The 22823-nt window shown below is 43.5% G+C and overlaps 1 protein-coding gene across 11 annotated transcripts in view; it reads right to left on the bottom strand.

Moving 5' to 3' along the window:
- RAPGEF4 (Rap guanine nucleotide exchange factor 4) overlaps positions 1 to 22823 on the bottom strand; it is a gene marked incomplete at both ends in the record, with an annotated part of 319238 nt that overhangs the window by 54449 nt on the left and 241966 nt on the right. For all 11 annotated transcript variants that reach the window (XM_082657692.1, XM_082657688.1, XM_082657697.1 and 8 more), the window contains 5 exons: positions 3510 to 3625; positions 5496 to 5642; positions 6055 to 6131; positions 8355 to 8415; positions 10767 to 10851. In XM_082657692.1, coding sequence (XP_082513818.1) covers positions 3510 to 3625; positions 5496 to 5642; positions 6055 to 6131; positions 8355 to 8415; positions 10767 to 10851 — 486 coding nt within the window. The remainder of the gene's footprint in view (positions 1 to 3509; positions 3626 to 5495; positions 5643 to 6054; positions 6132 to 8354; positions 8416 to 10766; positions 10852 to 22823) is intronic.

Consider the following 22823-nt stretch of genomic DNA (forward strand, 5'->3'; position numbering starts at 1 on the left):
TGGAGAAGACTTGAAGACCAGACAGTATGGCTCTCTTCAGTTTACTGCATGAAGAAGTTACTGTAGTCCAAGTTAAAGAGAACCCTGATTGGTTACATTATCTAAGCTGTGAGGTTCTAAACTTGAGAGAGAAAAGTCTTTTTCTAACACCAAGTCCGGAAATGAGGACAAGTCTATCTGTATCCAGAACAAAAAAAGAGGTGGGGAATGGTGCCTAAAAGAGACTATCTTTCTGCAAACAGGATGGAGTTGAACGACTGGGTGGTTGATAGTCTAAGGAAAAAGCAACACAGTCACTAAAAACAGGAATAGTCATTTCAAATTCTCTCTTATTAAAACCACATAACCGGGGGCTTCCCTGGTGGCGCAGTGGTTGAGAGTCCGCCTGCCGATGCAGGGGACATGGGTTCGTGCCCCGGTCCGGGAGGATCCCACATGCCGCGGAGCGGCTGGGCCCGTGGGCCATGGCCGCTGAGCCTGCGCGTCTGGAGCCTGTGCTCCGCAACGGGAGAGGCCACAACAGTGAGAGGCCTGCGTAACGCAAAAAAAAAAAAAAAACAAACACATAACCACAGAGCAGAAGATATCCAAAGTGGTAGATATTTGAGGGCTTCATATAGTTTATCCGTCATGAGAAATACTGTCTTGCTGTTGACATTTTAATATCACACTCAGAGTTGAGTGGCTTGAGGAGAGCCAGGCAGTTTTGAACGGTTAAAATGCACAGTCATCCCTCGGTATCCGCGGGGGGTCGGTTCCAGGACCCCCGCAGATACCCAAATCCATGGATGCCCAAGTTCCTTGTATAAAATGGTGTAGTATTTGCATATGACCTACACACTTCTCATATACTTTATTTTTATTTTTTTCTTCTTATATACTTTAAATCATCTCTATATTACTTATAATACCTAAGACAATGTAAATGCTATGTAAATAGTTGTAACTACAGTGTAAATGCTATTTAAACAGTTGCCAACGTGCGGCAAATTCGAGTTTTGCTTTTGGGAACTTTCTGACAATTTTTTTTTCCCAGATATTTTCCATCTGTGGTTGGTTGAATCTGTGGATGTGGACCCCCCAGATACGGAGGGCCAACTGTATGCATAAACTATTCTGGATTTCTCAGGGTAAAGGTAAATCAGAAAAATAACGTTATCAGCACCAACATGGTGACCCTCTTTGAGCTGAAAAAAGATAATTTCTGAGGAGACAGGGGCCCTAAAGGATCCTAAATTTTAAGTCCCTCCAGAGACACGGTTGTTGCCACGTTCTTCGAGTTGTCCAGAACATCAGGTCAAAATTCACTTACACGGCCCCCCCCGTTTCAACTCTGGTCTGGCTCGGGAAAACTCAACACGGAAAATGACCCTTTGAAAGAGCGGCTTCTTACTCTTCAGGGAATGGTTGGCACGGTACACTTCTCTGTATGCCTGATATTTCCTAAATGGTGTGCTGTGAACATGCACGAGGCTTTGAATTATGTAAGAAATTTAGATTGGTCTACAGGACACAAATAAGGAGATATAACAGAAATCAGATCTAGGCCTAAAATAAATTGAATGCGTGTGGGCTCTCCTTTTCCCTTTAGTTTGATTTCATAAAAAAATCTATATTTGGAGAGCACTCTGAATGGAAGCTGTTGTAACATGCAAACGCTTTTGATCATCTTCCCATGCCATAAGGAGGTGAAGGAAGGGGGCCTCCGGGGCCCTCTTGGTCAAATGTTTTAAGGTTGTGAAGAATTTAAGGCTTACTTTTTCCGGTAGCAAAATTTTCCTGAGACATCTGAGGCATTATTAAAGAATGTAGATGACCACTATAAAATGGCCTAGTTATACTTAAAAGCACTAAAGAAAATCACTGGGGGTAGTCCCAGACTTCACATAAAAAATATTTTCATTCTCATCCTCCTTTGTGGGCTGGAAGGACAACTGCTGAAAAACATGTGAACAAGAACATTTTTCAAGAATGCACAGTAGTGAAAAATAGAAAAAATAATAAAGAATTCTGGATGGTAATTTTATAGGTTTGAAAGTGAAGGGATAGTTTTTTATATAGTCTATTTTATGTCAGCCCTTTTGAAATATATTGCTTTGCAACGTTTACTAGATAGTGTTGAGGAGAGAGTATCTATATACCATATTTTGCTAGAGTAAGTTGTGAGGCTAAGGGAGCATAGACTCAGAAGTTGGTCCAGCTGGACTTGAATGCAAGCTGTCATTAAAAGTGCTGTCATCCTGGGCAAGGAACTCACTTCTCTGAGCCTAAATTTTTCCATCATCTGTCAAAAGGGGTTGTAATAAGGATTAGATAAAATATGCAAGAGGTACTATGGCTCTTCAGTAACATTGTATTTCTTCCTGCCTTCTTTGCAGATATGTTGACTCATCCAGATGAAATGTCTGAGCCTTGGGCTTTCAGTCTAAACAATTAAAACTCATCATTTATGGTGAGTGTGTTGATTGATGGGAACATCCCGTTTACTTGGCAAAAAAACAAAAATACTTGGGATGCACTCCATTTCAACATAGTCTGTGGCCGCATTTCTTTACCTACAGAATTGGTGTTTTTATTACTCTAAGATTAAAAATTAACGTTTATTTAAAAAATGAGATTCTGTCATTTTTTAATAATTTCTTAGAGCTACGTTTCCTAATTTCCCTAACTATTCAAATGTTCATACATTTGATTAAAAGAAGTCTCATGTAAGAAGTTGCAGCAAAAGATAGAACCGAACATAGACATACAGAAAAAGAGTCAAGTTAAATAGGCGACCTGATGTTAAATGTGAAGCAAATACCCTTCAGACGTTAGCAGGAATAAGTATGGATGAGGCCAAATGGATGTTCCCAGGCCACAGTCAATAGACTGTGTTGGGACTTGCCTGGTGGTCCAGTGGGTAAGACTGCGCTCCCAATGCAGGGGGCCTGGGTTCGATCCCTGGTCTGGGAGCTAGATCCCACATGCCTCAACTAAGAAGCCTGCGTGCCGCAACTAAGACCCGTTGCAGCCTAAATAAATAAATATTTTTTTAAAAATAGACTGTGTTATATTTGAAGTGTGGGTTTCCATCAAAGATGCTCATTCTGACCGCACGATGAAAACACTTCTTGAGAAATCCTACATATGAAATTCAAATACCAAAGGTTCTCCACACCCAGGGGCCTACGTATCCCTTGAGCTGCCTGGCACTCCTATGCCCATTGTTCTCTCCAAGGCTATTGCCTTCTGCTCCAAGCTATTACAGTTGCACACAGACAGAGGGAGTGTTTTTCCAGTGGGGGAATATTCTCCCCCGAATTACTCTAGGCAGCACCGAGCTCGACGCAGTGCCAGAAACGGACACATTATACTCTACACGATGTGTGATTAGTCAATAGAGAGAAAAAAAGTCACACACACTGCCGTCTTCCACAAAAGAGGAGAACGTGCTATTGTAGAGATGATGATACCATGTGAAAAGGTTAATCATAGTCTGGCATTTGCAGTGTTGGATGCAAACCTACTTTTGCTGAGGCTGTGAGTTTCCTTGATTAGAAGCCCTGTTCCCTGCTGGGACCTTCTCCAGCACCAAGACATCTTGGTCATGTTCTTTAAGTCTGACTGTATTCGCCTCAACGTCCTGCAAATACAAATTACACCACATACAGATGCTGCCGTTTTTCTCAGACAATGAAAAAAATTTCAAATGCTTCAGAAACTCATTTGGTGCTTGTGATGCTAATTGTTGCATCTACAAATTAAGTCATTTTCAAAGTCAAGGGCTGGAACGGTCAGAGATGAGGTTGGAGGCACGTGGTTTTAAAAGTCTGCTGTTACCCGAGAGGCAGAAAATCAGCTGAGGAGAGAGGAGTGTGCTCAGAGAAACCTCTGGGAGAGGGTGGTACAGCGGAAAGAGAGAGGAGCCAGTGCACTTATTCTTGATAAATATATGTGGCAAATAGCACTCAGCTTCAGCAGAGTTCTTTCATTCTGATTATCTTCTGAGGGTACTTAGTTTTCTTAGGAGTGGCATGTTTTCCCTCTAATCAAAAGACTTGTAAAAACTATCAGTTTGAAACGTGTTAAAAACACTTTTCAGTTATTTGGAATAATTTTATAAATTACATCCATGATAATGGTCCTAATCTGATTCCTTCAAAGAATAATTGTGGCTGAGTGCAAACTTCATGTGTGTCAACTTCCAAAAGAGTAAAGTTCAAATTTCAATGTCATTAAAAAATGATTTATTAAAAAATCGTAATGCACGTTTCCTCCTCATTTGGTTCCTATTTTAAGAGACTGGATAAAAACCACATCAAATTCCATGTGGCATTTTTTCTATATTAGTCAATGCTTTAATCTTTAACTTAACTTTTTTTGCATCAAGAGAACGCATTCCTAAGACAAACTTTGTTGTCAGAAATTTTGCTGCCAAAGGCAAAAGCTTAAGGTTGTGTAGGAATAGGTGTCCACACATAAGGGATGGGAAGGAGACTGTAAATCTTCATGAAATAATGCCAAATGTACCAGAAAGCACAGAAGGTGCATTTGGGATTTCAGGGTAGGAGAGAGAAAGATGCTCAGGCTGGGAAAGGCATAGAAGGGAGTCTGCTCTGTGAGCCAGCAGGGAAGGGAAAAGAGCAAAGTGATCCTGGAGGGAACAGTGTCTCTGGGTGAGGTGGGATAGACCATGGGCCACCTGAAAGGCCAGGGGTGCTGGGACAATATCACCATGCCCAGCGGTCCACAATCAGGCTTCCACCAGCTAAAGCTGGGTTGTCCCTCGCAAGAGACCAGGAGCTGGATGGTGGGGAGAACCTAGGGACCATCTATTCTAACCATCATCCACTCTCACAAATACTTTAACAAGCTTCCATTAGGCCCCTCTGCAGAGCCATCTCTAAGTGCAATCTCATGGCTCCTCCTACAACCCCAACTATTCTTCATGTACTTGCCAGAGTCTGAAATTCCTTTAGTGTGAATCAATTTGACAAAAAGCACTTGAAATGAAAATGCTTGGTTAGAGTAACCATGGTGGACATTAATGGCAACTAAAATGCAGTCACTTAATAAATCCAGAGAGAGTGTGAGGATATGAGAAAGATTCAGATTTGGGAAGAGACAGGAGGTTTAGGATAGAGAAAGACATGGAGAGGGAGGTGGGGAAGGACACAAAAGGGGAAACCTGGGATTGCAAAGAGAAATGTCTCAGGCTTTGGCATTTGGCCAAGGCATCCCTATTTGTCTTCAGTGCTCATGGACCCGTTCAGGTGTGTGCAGGGTTATTTGGTCCAGCACAGCGCGGCACATTTGCAGCCTTACTGGAATATCACCTCTGGACCCCAGAGCCCACCCCAGCACATCGAACATGCCAGGTTTGTAAGCAAGGCCCTCTGGCCCTAGAGCATTCATTAATCACAGTGCTGGCTCAATTAACACTACACTCATTCTTCTTATCTGGCAAAAGTGAAAATGCGACGCCCCTCAGCCACACTTCACCTTGGACTCACCCTCAGGATCCGGTTAAAATCCTCCTTGTCTACTCTTAAGAAATGGCAGTTATCTTCTCGCAAGACGATGGAGGCAGCTCTCGGGGCATCATTCACTAGCGCTAACTTGCCGAAGTCATCGCCTTCGTGCAGCGTGCAGACCACACCCTGGAGAGAGCAACACATCCAGATGAAGGTGATCCCTGAAAGGGAACAAACACCCACCTGCACCCCCCCCCCCCCCGCAAAACACTGTATATATCAATAGGCTGTACCCAGGGATGTCAAGTGTGGGGGGAATCAGATAATTATGTTATAATGTTTCATTTCTCTTTCATTGAGTAATCTGGGCTAGGGCCTAACTTAAATGTATACATTATAATCCAGGAGCCCCAGAAAATTCAGTACTACTCTGAGTATAATAACTTAGATAACTTACGATTAGAGATGCTATAATGTCTTTTCTGCATAGAGTAACAACTTTGTAGCAAGTTTAATTGTAGCATTAAGTTGTTAATACTTAGAACCACTAGTATATGGAGCATAATAAAGTTTCAGAAAGAAAAAAAGATATATATACCTTGCCATAAATGACTACATTCACTGATCCTTTTAGAATAATGTACCAGGAGGTGCCTTCTTCCCCCTGGTTAAACACTAGATACAAAAAAATGAAAAGACTTATGACAAGAGTAGAAGCACATCAGTATAAATTACAGCTTATCAAATCATCATTTTTAAGTCCCCAGAATTATGCATTTAATTCCAGAAGGGAAAAAAAAATCACTGGCAAATACGAACTTATTCATGTGGAATATTACTTCCTTTTCTTTAGAATGTGAAAGGAACAGAAATACTGCACTCCTTGCCGTGCCCTAAAGATACGTATTCACTAGATACAAATTCACCAGCTATCCATTCCTTAAAGCAATACATTTCCCCCACAATTCATCAAAACTTGCTAAGCTATAGAACACAGTTTTTAAAAGTATTCTGAATGGTAAAGTGAAGTTTGAAAACATGCAAATCAGTACTACATAGTGTTGATGGATGCATATCTACATATTTTTTAAAAAATGGGTTGGAATGATAACCGCATCATATAGGGTAGGAGTTACCTTGGGGAGGGGAAGAGAAGAATGAGATAAAGGAGGGAACAAGGAGCCTTCAAATGTAGAATTTCATGTTTTAGAAAATATAAAAAATGAAAAAATATGGCATAAGGTTACTATTTGATAAAAAATGTTTTTTAAAAAGGTGTTTGTGGGCTTCCCTGGTGGTGCAGTGGTTGAGAGTCTGCCTGCCAATGCAGGGAACACGGGTTCGTGCCCCGGTCTGGGAAGATCCCACATGCTGCAGAGCGCTGGGCCCGTGAGCCATGGCCGCTGAGCCTGCGCGTCCGGAGCCTGCGCGTCCGGAGCCTGTGCTCCGCGGCGGGAGAGGCCACAGCAGTGAGGGGCCCATATACTGCAAAAAAAAAAAAAAAAAAAAAAGGTGTTTGTAACAACCTCTAGTTTTTTGTTTGAAATATTTAAGTATTTCATGATAAAATGAAAACCATCAGTAAGAGTGAGTGAAAAGAATAAGAAAAGTTGCAAGTCATCAGTGATCATAAAAATTAAAAAAATATTAAAAGTGAACCTTTAAAATGTGAAGAAAAGACATTCTTACTAAAGTAAATATCAATGTTAGAAACACCACTTTTGATGACTAAAAGTAAAATATTTGAAACTCATTTTTAATTCTTTTTGCTTTTACAATTCATGGTCTCTGCTTATTTGACTAACACAACTCAGTCTGAAGAAAGAGCAAGATTTTCCAAAGAATGTCTCTTGAAAAGTTAACACGTGTCCATTATAAATGTTTTCTATGTTTCACTGGGTTTAGGAAGTGTCAGTTTACATGGTGTGAAATGTATCTTTACTGTAGAACTCCTGAGAAAGGTAGCATGCTAGTATGTGTTACTATTCTCCAAGAGAGATCAGAGAAAGAGGCATTTCCTGATCTGAATACACCGCTAACCATGTTTTTCAAGAAGCGTTTTGTACGACGAGTGGGAAATGCCAGCCGAAATAATTTTGCTCACTTTTTTTTTTTTTTTTTTTGCGGTATGCCGGCCTCTCACTGTTGTGGCCTCTCCCGTTGCGGAGCACAGGCTCCGGACGCGCAGGCTCAGCGGCCATGGCTCACGGACCCAGCCGCTCCGCAGCATGTGGGATCTTCCCGGACCGGGGCGTGAACCCGTGTCCCCTGCATTGGCAGGCGGACTCTCAACCACTGCGCCACCAGGGAAGCCCTTGCTCACTCTTATTAATATGAAATTTCAATTTCTTGCTCCCAAATATGATCACAGAACTAAACTACAACGTGCACGCTGGAGAGATACTACATATTAGTATTGCATAAATATTTGGGGCAAAGAAATTCTCTCAGGCTCGGAGCTGTTAGTGAAAATGAGAGAAGAACAAGAAGGCAGGAGAGTATGCCAGTCTAACTAGCCTCTCAAGAGATAGATTAGTTTCTCTCAAGCCACAAACTGAAGTGAGGTCACTGTGAAAAGGTTTTGCCTGGGGTCCCCCCTGAAGAGCACTGACTTCATCTCACCCTCTTTAAACACTGCCTTGAGCCAGCAGGGGAGGGAGCAAGTGGAGACACAGGCTGGCAACTGCTCCCAGGCTGGCACCCAAAACCCAGCGGGCTGCAGAGTAAGGGATACGTGCTGGGAATAATCACAGGTCCAGAAAAACAAATGGTGCCACGTGACATCCTGGCAAGTCAGACCCAGACCCAAGAAAGGGGAGCATTTGCAGTCAGGCTCCCATGGCGCATGCTCGGGAGGGGGCCAGCCAGGCACCATGCATGATTACAGTCTTCACTTACACACGGTTCCTCCTTTGGCGTGGGACTCGAAAATGAGAACACCTGCTAACTCCCGTTTCACCTAGAAGGAAAAGAGAAGGAATGTGGGGGAAAGGCCAGATTGCGGGGGGCTGGGGAGGGACTTGTTCTCTTTCTGAACAGTGCTGACTTCCACACGGACACCTCCCACTCTGCTTTGCTGCTCCTCCTGTCTAGAACCACTTCCACTAGATGTGCCACTAGATTGTTTTTTAGTTTTTTAAAAAATTGAAGTATAGTTGATTTACAATGTATAGCAAAGTGATTCAGTTATGCATATATATATATATTTTTTCAGATTCTTTTCCATTTTAGTTTATTACAAGTTATTGAATATAGTTCCCTGTGCTATACATTAGGATCTTGTTGTTTATCTGTTTTATATATAGTAATGTATATCTGTTATTATCAAATTTCTAATATATCCCTCCCCTCCTTCTCCTTTGGTAGCCCTAAGTTTGTTTCCTATATCTGTGAGTCTATTTCTGTCTTGTAAATAAGTTCCTTTGTATAATTTTTTTAGGTTCCACATATAGGAGATATCATATGATATTTGTCTTTGTCTGACTTACTTCACTTAGTATGATAATCTCTAGGTCCATCCATGTTGCTACAAATGGCATTATTTCATTCTTTTTATGGCTGAGTAGTATTCCACTGTATATATGTACCACATCTTCTTTATCCTTTTATCTGTTGATGGACATTTACGTTGCGTCCATGTCTTGTGCCACCAGACTCTTAAAGCTTTTTACAAAAGCTGTTTTATAAGCTAATTCGTACAAGACAACCTCCCTAGAGACTGTTTAAACTTGGTTTCACATGTATGAACTAGGCAATTTCTCTGCCTGTCTTGCATCTTGGTGAGAGGGTGAGAGCAGCCACAATATCGTGACTCTTGCTCCTGGAGGCTCTTCTTTGCATCACACATCATGCATCACCACAAACGTGTTAGAAAACTCAATGTCTTGAAGTTGAATAATAAAGCTTAAATGTGTGAGCTATTTCTTTTTAATTCCAAACTATGGTCCCAAATTATGTTCTCTCTCCCTAAGAACCAAATAACCTGAGATCTTCCACAGTGCCTGGGTATCTGGGATTTGAGGTAGAAGACTCCTCCTTTCCACTACCCACAATCCTCCCAATTCCACCAAGGCTGGGGAAGTCAGAACATGCGCATGCTGGGGACCCGGACAACAGGTAGGGAAAAGGGGTCTTCCCTCACTTCCCTCTCCAGCATGAGTTCGTGGAGCCTCGGCTGCTGCCCCTACGAATGCAGGAGCTCCCCGGGTGAGGCCCCCGGGCACTAGACCCATCCCACCATGGAGAGAGTGAAGATGACAGCAGGGTGGTGGGAGGGAGGGGAGCCTGGGCTGGACCAGACCCCTGGATACTCCATGTAGGTGAGCAAGCTCCCGGATCCCCAGTGGTGCAGGGAGTGGGAGGGATGTGAAGGCAGTCCTGTCTGGGTTGAAGGGGGAAGGATCTGGAACCCTTCTGCTTGGGGTTGTGGTGAATGCCTCACTGCTCTCAGTGGAGACCTGAACTCTACCCCCGCCCAGAGCAGGGACTACAGGCACTGCCACCATGTGACAGTGACAGCATAATATCGCCTAGTGAGCTGGGGATGAAAGACAGATTAAGCAGATGGGCATTGCTGAGGGGTCCCGCATAAAACCTGTGATCCGTGGATGCTGGGACAGCTTCTTTTATTATCATTATCATTACTGAATTATTAGCACATAGGAGACTTGTGTTGCCTGGAAATTGTGTTTCTCTCTCCCTCCTATGGCAGGAGACATTTCTGTCCACTGTTCTTCTAAACACCCTAGTCACGTAAAAGTTCAGAGTCAGATACGGCCGTTGGGCCATTGTTCACTAGCAGGTACTGCTCTTGTGTCCTAAGATATCTGAACTAATGCTCTCTTGCACCTTCTGCTTCCTTTCTCAATCTGGCAGCAAACCTGGGTGGAGCTGGCCCCTTGGGCCAGGGCTGGTCGTCTTGATTTCTTTCCCCCCCGAGCCCCGCTCCCGCACACGGCTCTATATGTCATGGAAGGGACACCCCTCTTAAGGCCTGGCTCTCTTGTCTAGGTATGCGGGTTCCAAGACTCAGGAAGTTTGAAGCGTATGTTCCAGTTCTGCTCACATCATGCTGCCTTGGTGTTTAGGGCAGCTACTAATAACGTAGTGATACTTGATTCTTTTTTGGTGATTGCACATGGGCGTAGCTTCCTTAGCATCTCGTGAGAAACAGGAGGGGCCGTTTGTGAGGGAGAATTCAGGCGTTCCTGCCCCTCGCCCACACTCTCCAATACTCTCCTTCAGGCCTAACTGTGCATTTAACTCAAACTGTGCGCCCCTCCCCTCCGCCTCAGCTAAGAGACAACTTACCGTGGTAGAAAGATGGGATAAGGCTTTAATGTGAAGGAGTTCTTCATAGATAATTTCTAGGTCATCCACGGTCCTCTGGCCAGGTCTACAAAGAAAAAAAAGTAACAAGGAAATAATGAGATAAAAGTCATTGCTAAGGGCTTGAAATATAGAGGTGACTTCGGGGGTCAGTAACATGTTCAGGAAATTCTTAGCAGAAATCCCGATTAAAAAAACATCGGCAGAGGGAGAGAGCATGCTATGATCATTCCTAAAGGGATTTTTGACATGAACGTGTTCCTTGATGGAAGGACATGGAAGAAATCAGAAGGGCACATAATCCCTTTCCTTTCCATCTCAGAGGGAAGAACATCTCTGTTCACACTGTAGTTGGCTAACTGACCTCTTACTTTGTAGATGATCGTTCTACAAAATCGCCTTTCATCACTACCTTAATCAGTAACAACAAACTTATCGTTTAGCATCTCTAGGAACTATTGGTTCAATCAACTTGATGATCAATCCAAATTTCTTGGGATCCTGATATCTTAGCTTAAAAGAATAATAATGCTGTTGTCACTATTGTTTTGGGTTATGTAATATGCTTCCACCACAGGACTCAGATAAAGGATGCCTATAGACAACATTTTCTCACCTATCCCTGAGGAAGTGAGGGCATGAGATGGGCAGAAGGCAAACAGTAGTGCATGGGATTAGTAAAAGAGGGAAAGAAGGGAAGAATACACCTGCATTTCCCCAACTCTGTTCCATGGAGGACTACTGTTCCATGAGATGTTAATCAGTATACTATGTACAGTTTTTTCCCTATAATTTATTATAAAACTAGTATCTAATAGTCTGCCTTTCCCTATAATTTATTATAAAACTAGTATCTAATAGTCTGGGGCTTGTGGGCATTATGGACATTTTGGCATGGGAGGACTGAGTGGATTGCTGATCATCTTTCTTGTCTATAATAATTCTGGAATCACTAATAGAGTTTAATTATACATCAATGGTAAAAGGCATGACTGGTCAGTAATTTGGATTTTCTATTGCTCTCTCCAGTATAAGAAACCCTGACTAATATGTTTTTGAAACTAAAAAACAAACAAATGTGTTATGAATTCTGAGAGCGCTAGGAAGTCAATCTCCACATTGATGGACAGGTGACATTCACTCTCAGCTAACTGCTATAGTCATGAGTGTTACCTATTAGATAATCATCATCTGTCTTATGCATTTTGTCCTAAAATTTCAATAACTTGTGGTATTATTTAACGTTTCTGTATATTAAACATTTAAACCTCAATGAGCTGCCGACGGTGTTCCATCATTACACTGTATTTTAAAGAGTGCTCCTTGATTAGATAAATTCAGGGAGTGTTGGTGTCCTGAGCAGAGCACTGGGTTTAGCGTCTGAAGATCAGGTTTTAACCTTGGTGCAACCATTCACCAGCTGTGTGACATCAGAGGCTCAGTTTCATCTGTAAACTGGGGACAATATCTTTCTGAGAGTGATGTGAGAGCTAAAGGAAGTAGCGAATGGGAAGGTATCTGCATATTTATTTGAGTGAGCGAAAAAAAAAAAACCCAGCAAAGTGATATTCAAAACTTAAACCCTTGCACGAGAAAAACAAACTTACAAATTAAGTATGACTCTTGGTTCAGCAAATTACATCTAGAACTTAGTCAATTATTAGATAAGTACTTGGAGCTATCGAAACTGAATTGTAAATATTCTAAAAGAGTTGAGTTAGATAATTTTGCAACTATATTCCAGATCAAATGGGAGCTAACTGGAGGAAGAAAACTCTTTGCATCCCTTGGGCATTACCTTCTCAAGGACGGCTTTAACACAAACAAAAGAATATGATATCCTTCTCATATAGAAACAACAGAGGGTCTATTTCCTAATGCCTGCCTGTACTAAAGCCATGACCCAGGGAGATGCCAGCCAGGTTCACCTCCTGCCAAGGATCACCACTTAAGGATACACTGTGCCCCAATCTAGTGGAATGCAGAAAGTAGGGGACCCACCGAAGGAAGAGCTATGGCCCCAGGGACTCTGAAGGAGCCAGGCCTTCTTAGCAAGGGGCCTAATCTACTACTTGACTTAGACATGGGGATTTTGAAACTAGGACCCTTGGAGATTTAAAAGTCAATTGAGTCACCTCAGTCCATCTACTACGATAGAGGCACTAATGTGAAGTCTCAAGGTGGGCGTAATAGGATTATGGCTCTTCAGCACAAGGGGCAGCCCTGCTGTTCCTGCTACTTGACATCAGCCGCAAATAGCACGGACCCTCCTAGAAGCTTGGCTAAAGGAGAAAAGGGTCGCCAAGTCTCATTCTCAACTCCATGGAGTGGGCTGTTATGGAGGGAGAAGAAAAACTCAGCCGGGAAAAGAAAGGGTTAGAATTTAGCTCTAAAATCTTGACAGATTCAGAGTTGGAATTGGGGAGCAGATATCTATGAGTTTAGGAAGAGTTTTCACATAATATCAACGTGAAATCCACACTGATCAAGGTTTACAGATTAAAAAAATAAATGCTGCCTTTAGGATCTATAAATCCCATTATATTAAAGATCACTGAATTTCATCCAAGAGTTAAAACAGATGATGATGAAATCTGTCAGACCCTCAATGCAGCATACTGAAAATCTGACAGTGTGTCAAGGCTGCCCTTTGAGCCACTTAGTTAGTCTTAGGACCTGCACCAAAGTGTGGGAGAAGACAGGTAAAGATGGCAACTTTCAGGCTATTTTCGAAACCCACTCAACTTCCCACTGCCCCACACTACTGAGCACGGCCTGAAGCTCTCCTCCCCCAGGCCACTGCCCTCCTCGATCTCTCCCTGGTCTTCCAGACATTTCTCCTCAGTGTCCTTTATGAGCTGTTGTTTTTTTGTTCACCTCTTGAATCGTGCTGTGCCCCCCAGGCTCTGCCACCTTCAGCTCTGTTCTCACTTCGTTCCACCTTCTCTCCGTGGGAAAAGTCCCCAACATTCATCTATACGATGCCGAGACCTCAATCTTTATCTCCAAACAGATTTCTCTCTTGAGCTCCAACAGCTTCCTGGCCATCAATTCCCAGACAACCCACAAGTGTCACAAGCTCAGTCTGTCCAGAAGTGCTCCCTCATCATCATACAGGCTCTCTTAAAGCAGGTCTCAACTGACTTTCCTAGACTCATCTCTCTTTCCTCTCTTCACATCTTCCCTCATGGCTGTCTACGTTCTTTGCTCCAGGGATAACCAGACATCTCCCTGGTCCTCAGACACGCGAAGCTGTTTCTCGCCTCCAAGACTCTTCACGTGCTCCTCTCTTTGCCTGGGATTTTTAATTTTTTCCTGCTTCAAGCCCAGCTCAGATGTCCTCTCGCCTAGGTAAAACTGGTTCTCCAAAACTTATTCTTCCATGGCACATGATCCAACTGCCGTGGCAATTACAACATACTGTGAACGATGTTATTTGCTTAAAAATCCACGATTTGACACTGCTCTTCTCAAGAGAAGCAGCATCTGGTAGTACAAAGGGTGCTAAGCTAACAACAGAAACGGGATTTGAGGTCTAAAACAGGAACTTCCTAGGTGCCCAACTGGTCTAATGCCTTGTCCCTACATCTGTAAAGATAGGGATAATAAACCGGATTGCTGTAAAGATTAAACGAGTTAATATACACGAAGCATTCATACATTGGAAATATGGTACACATGCAGGATGGCGTTATTAAGGGGGAGGGTGTTCAATCCATCTCATCAGATGAATGCATGCACAAGTTCTCACGACTCATGCGGAAGTCAAGGTCTGCCCAGGGGAGATGGCAGCAGTGCCAAGGACCAGTTCCTGTTCTGTGGTCTGAAGGACACAGGGGCTTACGCTCTGTTATCCTTCCCACTGAAGGTCCGTTAGGACAAGGTGTCCATGACATAACTCACTTCAGGTACAGCACACGTAAGTGTCATGGTAAGTAGTTAATTATTAATGGAGGGAGGAGACAGGATGAAAATGTTGGATCTCACCTGTTACTCCAAATCCCGTTCAAAGATAGAAAAGACAGATTTTTCTGTAGGATTATACATGTGTTCATCCAGTTTTAAGAAGTTACCATTTTAGACCAGCTGAACTTATTCAGTCTAACTAAGTCCAGATCAGTGGGGGCCTGGACAGAGATGACCATGAAAGGCCAAGCAGCACCTGTTGGGTAGGACCCTTTTTATGGTCAGAATTTTGTCTGCCATGCTAAAGGTCTGATAGGAAAGATATTTAAAAATCCAAAACAGCACTGAAAATCAGTAATGTCACCACGACAAACCATAACATAGCACTCTCCGTGGACATGAGAGTTTCAGGAATTCTTGGGTGATAGGAAGCAGATAGGGATAGAATGTCTAAGATGTGTCTGGAGGCAGACACAGCTCTGGACTCACGGAAGAGACCATCACAGGAGGGAGACAGCCCTGCTGACAAGACAAGGGCAGGAGAGGGTCCCAGGGCTCATCAAAATACTGCTCCATGGGCTTCCCTGGTGGCGCAGTGGTTGAGAGTCTGCCTGCTGATGCAGGGGACACGGGTTCGTGCCCTGGTCTGGGAGGATCCCACATGCCACGGAGCAGCTGGGCCCGTGAGCCATGGCCGCTGAGCCTGCATGTCCGGAGACTGTGCTCCGCAACGCGAGAGGCCACAACAGTGAGAGGCCCACGTACCGCAAAAAAAAATAAATAAAAATAAAAAATAAAAAATACTGCTCCACTCAGGACAGGGGGCCGCTGGGCCCCTCTCCCACTCTACGCGCCGAGCAGCAGCCTGCCCCAGGGTTCACTGCCAGGCTACAGCTCGAGACCTGCTCCAGAGGAGCCTGAGAAGGAAGCAGAGGCCTGGGCCCTCCTGCCAGACACAGAGGACGGAAAGCAGTGGCAGCTCTCCCAGGAGGGACTTCCCGGGAAGGGCTCTGTTCCGGGAGAGCCTCCTTCGTTTGGCAACCAGCGGGAAGATGGTAGTGGCTTCACCCTGCCTGCCCCCCTCACGTCTCTGATAAAGCAAGGCCTGTCCGGAAGCATGGCCCCCGCTGCCTTCACAGGGGTGGGAGTGTGGATGGCCAACCGGCAGAGACCCACGTGGAACTTATTCTACACCTGGACCTCCATTCCTCAATAACCAAAATGAAGAAATACAGACTTCCACGGGGCTTGCTGGATGCCCTGGAGAAACCCGGGACAGCCATTTGAAACAGAACGGAACAAAGCCTAGAAACAGTTTAGTCTGCGAGTCCTAAATAACATCCCGAATAAAAGGGAAAAAAGGAAAAAAAACAAAACAAAAACGAGCCTGTGGTCTACAGTGGTCAGTGTCATCACAGGGCAGGCCACTGTCCCTGGGCGATCCACCCAGGTAGGAACCAACTTTTTGGTCCTGTCTACAGCACATGTTTTAACAAGGTGAGAGAAGTCAGGACTGCAGGGTGTGAAGAGACTTGCTTTAGAAAATGAGCGTATTCACAGTTAACAAAGCGGCAAAAGCGTTCGGGAGAGGTGCGCCACGAGGTGTTTCCGTGGACGTGCTGTTAGGCCAGATGGAGTGAAAGTCGGTGTGGCCAGCCTGCGTCCACCCAATCAAATGGGAGCCCCTCCCCCATCCCAGTGGACTCTGTGGTCGTAGTGACAGAACAAGCCCAGCCAGGCCGGAGCCGCCCGCTCAGAGCCGCTGTGCCATCTAGTGTCTCAGAAGAGACTCACCTCTCTGCTCTGGAAACAGACGAAAGCTCTCTCCTCTCCATGTACCCCACCCCCCAGAAGAGCGTCCGACACCACATCTAACATGGAGCCTTCCCTACCACGATCACTGAACAAAAGCGGGCTCGTCGTGGCAAACAGTGGCATTAAGTACCTCTCATGCTTTGGTCTTTGTGGGGCGGACAGAGAAAAAACTGGAGAAGAGATCCTGCAGATCAGCCCCCAGCCTGTTCCAACAGTAATGAAAGGGGCCCAAGGACTGAAGGCAATTTGGCTTTCAAGAGTCAAGGGAACACTGTGCCCCGCGCAGGAGGAGGGAACTCCCAACGCACCTTCACAGAGGACATGCGAGGCTGGGGAAGTGAATTGACTCTCCCGGCTGCTCTGAGTGGCAGCCGGTGAATGTACCTGGTCTTTACTCGTCCTTCTCCAGATGTCACAGGGAGAGGTATTAGGCATCCCTGCTTCTTTACAAATCTGCGTGGTGCCACATTGATGTGGATGTGTTGGATCCTGCTGTGGAAAGGCCTAGTTTCTGCAGGGGATGCATTCCGGCAGCAATGCCTTAGTTACAGACAAGATAATAAACGGGGATGGAGGGAGAGGCATTTTATACATTAAAGGATGGGAGGACTCAGGTGATATTGGAAGCTGCTGGTAAATACAGTTTTATCAAGGAATTTATCAAGGTCAGAGACAGAGCAACTCAGTTACTGGAACGTGGATAAAATGAGGGATTCGTCCAGGCACGAAGCATGCACACTGGCATGGCCAGTGGTAACCTAGGCAGGTGAAAAGACCCAGTTCTTCGAGAACTGTCGCCTAGTAGACGTATTCCCTGGTGCATGGGGAAAATACCCAGAAAAGTCAATGTTATAAATATCTAAGCAAGACCTGATCACGCGTCAAAATAAAGGAAACGCTTTGTTATTTTTTTCTTGGGGGTGGAATGCTTTATTTTGGTGGCAACACTTCACCTCAACCCACCTGACTCTCCTGCTTTCAAGTCATTTCTCAAGTGTGGATCATTTCCCAACACTCTTCAGATCTTGAGATCTCACCTCACCCCCCTTCCCTTAAAGGAAAGTTTGGTGTGGTTTTCCACACCCTTGTCTAAAAAACCAGCACAACATGTTTGTTTCTTTCTCTTTTCACCTCCCAGGACCCTTGCTTCCTAAGAGTTAGCAGTTAAGGGTTTGAGTCATTCCAGGAGCTTGGTGACTTGCCATTTAAGGTATCCTGCCCAGCTCTGTCTGCTCGCTTCCCTGCCACACCACCACCCCTCACCTTACCTTTAACCCAGAAAAGGACATCTTAAGCTTATCAGATACAATTAGGCATTTTCTAGTTCTGATAGCAAAGCCTGTGCACACGGGGATTCTTCCCTTCTTCGTGAAGTTGGAAATGCATACAGTTTACAACTGCAGTTAAGGGTAAAAGCTTCATGAATATTTGAGAGAAATGAAGTCATCCCCAACAGGACATGGGGTAAGGGTTCTGTGATTCAGGGCCTCTGAGGGCTAAGTGTTTTGGGGACAGTGTGATTTGAGGTTTTTCATGTTTAGAAACCGAGTATGCCAGAAATTCTCCCAGCAGAAGTGTTTACTATAAGGGCACGATAGAAGTGTACCATTAAACCTTTTAAAAGGTACAACTATAAATATTTTCCTTTAAAACACTTAAGCAGCAACTTGAGAAAAACAAACAAATTTGGATAGAAGCAGATAGTATAGCAACCTGCCTCTGTGTATAAGACATACATGTCAGATAGAAAATGCAAATGTTTTTTGAGCAGATGCTATGTGGATATATTATTTTTCCTTATAAAAATTAATTCTTCATGAACCAGGGACAGATAGATTATCCATATTTCTTTGGACTCCACTGCTTGTTCAGTAAAGCCACCAGAGAGGAAGAAGTTTAGGCAATCTATTAGAGAGGAAAGATTATTATCCATGAAAAAAGTGAATGAAACTGGATTTGGAGTAAGCAGACTTGGGCTCAGTTCCTGGTTCAGCCACATATACTACTGTGTGATGTTAAAGAAGACACTCGCCATCTACTAAGCTCAATTTCTCCATCTGTAAATTGTGGATAATAACGTTAGTCCTACTCAGTTCATAGTTATTCTGAGGTTCAAAGAGGTGATATATGTGAGGTCATTATATAAAACGTATAGCGTGACTCATTTTTAGTTGTTAAGTTTTGTTTGTGATCCTGGCTAGTGTGTTGATATAATTTTTTTCTACAGTACATGTGTACCTCATCCAGGTCTATACAGTAATAACTTAATGAGATGAGACTACTCTGCAATAATTATTTTAAAATCAGATTTCCATGACATCTTTCCTCAGTAATGCTCAAAGAACAAAGCCAAGAGACCATTTTGAAGCCTTTTTGGCCTGGGATAGGTGGTAGACCATAGAACAGAACACAGGATCCAGAGTCAGAAAGACCTGGACCAAATCCTGAGTCCACGACTTTCAGGATGAACACAGGCAAGTGACTTAACCTAAGCCCCACTTTCCTAATCCGTAAAATACGGATAATATTAATAACTATCTCATGGTTCTGTTGAAAGAATTGAATTAGACAACTGTTGAACACAGTGCCTAGCACACGTGTGTTCAATAAATGTTGGCTGTGATTAAATACTATTGCATTTGTTTTTCCATTCACAGTCCCTTTGTGAAACTGGGAGAGAGTAAGCAGGTATTAAATTTATAGTTTAAGAGATCTGTAATCTGGAGATGTTGGGGGACTTACTGGTAACTTGGTAATACTAGAATCCGGGGCTCTTGTGCTTAATATTACTTTCACTGTATTTAGCAGACTCTTAGGTCAAATGCATGTATCTCAAATGCTGTCATTAAATTCTTAAAATATAATTAATTGTAATCTCATAAAACTCAATATCTGGCGTTCTATCTTTAGTCTCAGCCCCTCCAATCCATTCTCTACAGATAGCAGAGAAACCTACCTACTGCGAAGCTGGCCATGCCACATCTCCCTTTAAACCAGTCAACGGTGCCCCAAATGGCTATAAAATGATATCCAAGGAACACAGAAGCAGACCTTCTTCAATCTGACCTCAGCCTAACTCTCCAGCCACGTTTACCAGCACTCCTGGTCTGGGCACTCCTTCGCTTCCCTGCTGGAACTTTCTGGACACCTTTCGAGCCACAACCCCACTCCTGCATCCCTGCCAGGCTAGGAATTCTTTCTTTGTTCTGGGAAGAAGAGCATTAGAATATTATTTTCTGCTGCCCTTAAGAAGAAAGGGCTTGAGAATCAACCTAAACATCCACCATGAGAAACTGAATGCACTGAGGAACATTCAGAGGATAGACTACTATGCACCTATTAAAAATACCACCTTTCAAAAATACTTAAGGTTAAAAGAGAATGCCGTGACATATCATTAAGTGTAAAAAGTTAGGGACTGAAAAATAACCAGAGGGATAGGCACCGAAATGTTAATAATAATTATCTCTGGAAGATGTGATTGGCAGGTGTTATTTATTCTTCTTTGACTCTTTTCAGTAGTTTCCAAATTTTCTAAACGAGGAACAGATTGACTTTAACAGTAAAAAGTCATACAAATCTTGAGGCGATCCAATAATGATCCCTAAACTGTAAACGGCAGCTACACCCATCTTTCTGTCTCCCAGATCTGAATCCTAATGGCAGCAATCCAATGGCTGGGTTCCCGGGCATGTAAACATGAGGCATAAGTGGTAAATTGCTTTCCTAGGGTAGAGGCAAATCTAAACGCAAGAAACGAACGGCCCACTTACTGCAATCATTTCTTCTGGTAAATTCCACAAGCTTACACTTAGGGCACACAAATCTTTCCAGGAAAAACAAAGGCAAAGTTGGCCACGCAGTGAAGAAAAAGAATCACAATAAAATCTTTTTTTTTTTTTTAATTTCATAAAGATTAGGTCTTCCAGTCATGCTTCTCTTTTCATCTGATTTGCATCTGAGGATGGACTTCATAACTCTGAACATTCTCTTGGCATATCTCAACAGAAATCAAACCCCTAGGCACCACTCATTTTAGGCTTGCTAATCTGGGTTCCCCTGAGGAAACACATTTCCCTGTAACTATCAGGATTTCAAATTTCACACCCTCCAAAACAGCTTGGACAGGTAAAGACCCTACTAAAAGCAGGCTCGGGCTTCCCTGGTGGTGCAGTGGTTGAGAGTCCGCCTGCCGATGCAGGGGACACGGGTTCGTGCCCCCGTCCGGGAAGAGCCCACATGCCGTGGAGCGGCTGGGCCCGTGAGCCATGGCCGCTGAGCCTGCGCGTCTGGAGCCTGTGCTCTGCAACGGGAGAGGCCACAACAGTGAGAGGCCCGTGTACCGCAAAAAAAAAAGAAAAAAAAAAAAAAAAAAAAGCCGGCTCTGCTAACGAAAACACACAGCCTCTCAAGTGCCCTCTAGAGCAAGTGTGTGGAACAGAGGGTGGAGGCTGTCTTAATGTAGCCAATTGACTGATAAACAACCCTCCTTCCCCCTTCTGGTATTTTCTCATATCACTTGATTATCTTAAATTGTTTCCTTTCAATCTTATGCCCCATAGGATATGTTAGAAAATATTACTTGATCACATGAAATAAATGAACTCAAGCTTATGAGTTTCTGACCCATTTGGAAGACTCCATAACCTACCAACAATTCTCTTATGTGTTTATAGATATATATTTTTTTAATTTCATTTTTTTCCCCCCTTCTGCTCAGGCCCAACTGTCTTAAGCTTCTAGGCTTTTAGGGAATTTCAAAATTGCAGACAGACCTAGAATTAGATTTGGGAAATGGCATCTTCTTCATTTCCCTCCCGCCTTTAGGCTGGTTTCTGATAGATCATTCTAAACAGTGCAGCACTAGGTCTCACTTTGCTTGGAAGGAGAAGTTGGGAGGCTTGTATGGCAAGGGCCTTCTTTGTCTCCTTGAAGTCTCTTTTTATCCAGCTGGCCTCAAGTTCATAACATCCTGCTTACCTGCTCATTCCACATCTCTTTGCCCATGGCCCCTCTCCAAAGTACCTGCTCAAAGGTAGCCAGAGTCCATGTTTCTGCTGGTAAGGGTCTCCACTGTATCTATTTGCTGTAGGGTAACCTCTTGTTTTTAGACTTTTAAACAAAGCAAAATCAAAACAATAAGCTCCAAGAGCTCATTTTAGGTCTGATGGCCCTGTCTGGAAGCCGCAACAACAGCACCATCAAACTGCCACTGTTCTATAGCACTTGCCCCCAAATGCCATCCAGGTCTGCACCTGTAAAACCGGGATGGGCATTGTGAGTCACTCTGCCTGCGACCACATAAAAAGCTAATTTCGCATTCAGAATGTATGTTTTTTTTCAATACCAATAGCAACAAGAGTGTGCCAAAAAATTTCCCCTGAAGCTCTATTCTGTTTTTTAAACTACAGAACATTCTTTCATAGTCTGACAGTTAAAATGCTGCAGTTAATGTAATAAACAGAGAATTTTTCTAAGTAGCCTGTCAAAACAAGTGACACGTTTTTTTTTGCTAGTGAGTCTCAGATTGAGAACAATAGGAAGTACCTTTCAAAGCAACATCTTCATTATACAATCAAATTCCCAAAGTAATCTTCTCATCAAAGAATATTGTGTTATTTCTTTCTCAGTAATTATCAGAGTTCTGCAACCTCTCTGGGAGTGGTGACTATTATAAAATGCAGCTGTGCTGAGTTACTATACTGGGGGGTCTCGCCCTGGTCAATATGGAACCAATGCATCTCACGCCTCCATATTTCTTAATGACTTGGCAGTTTGGGCAGTAAAAAGTCAACATTTACAGAACCTGTGAACATGCCCTCAAGTTCCCAGGAGCAAAGTGCTCAGCTGCTCTCTTCAAGGACAGCAGTGATACCATCAATTCCTGATAATCTCAGCTTATTTTCTTTCCACTTAAGTAAAGTAGAAGCTCCAAAGGTTATTATCAGATCAAAAAAATGGTGTTGTTTGTTTTTTTTTTGTGTGTGTGTGTGTATAGTTTGAAAGTCTGTCTCATAGAATTAGATTCCTTCTTTTTCACTTTTCCATTTCTTAGGGGCTGTCATTCCAATAGAAAGGAAATCTAAGAGTACCAAGTCAAAAGAACTACCAGCCCAGTTCCAACATTTGAGGTTTCATAAAACCTGAAAAGATGGGAAGATCCCAAGGGCGCCCAAAATGATGTACCTTGGGATACGGGTGAAACCTGTACTTTAGCGGCCAGTGATAGGTTAAAAAAGTCCAAACTTTGGAATGTAATTTTCTCTGAAGAATCTTTGGGCTGCCAAGGATCATGCGATTCAATGCTGTATGGAAGAA

This window comes from Grampus griseus, assembly GCF_964374135.1.
Source record: "Grampus griseus genome assembly, chromosome: 7".
NCBI lineage: Eukaryota > Metazoa > Chordata > Mammalia > Artiodactyla > Delphinidae > Grampus > Grampus griseus.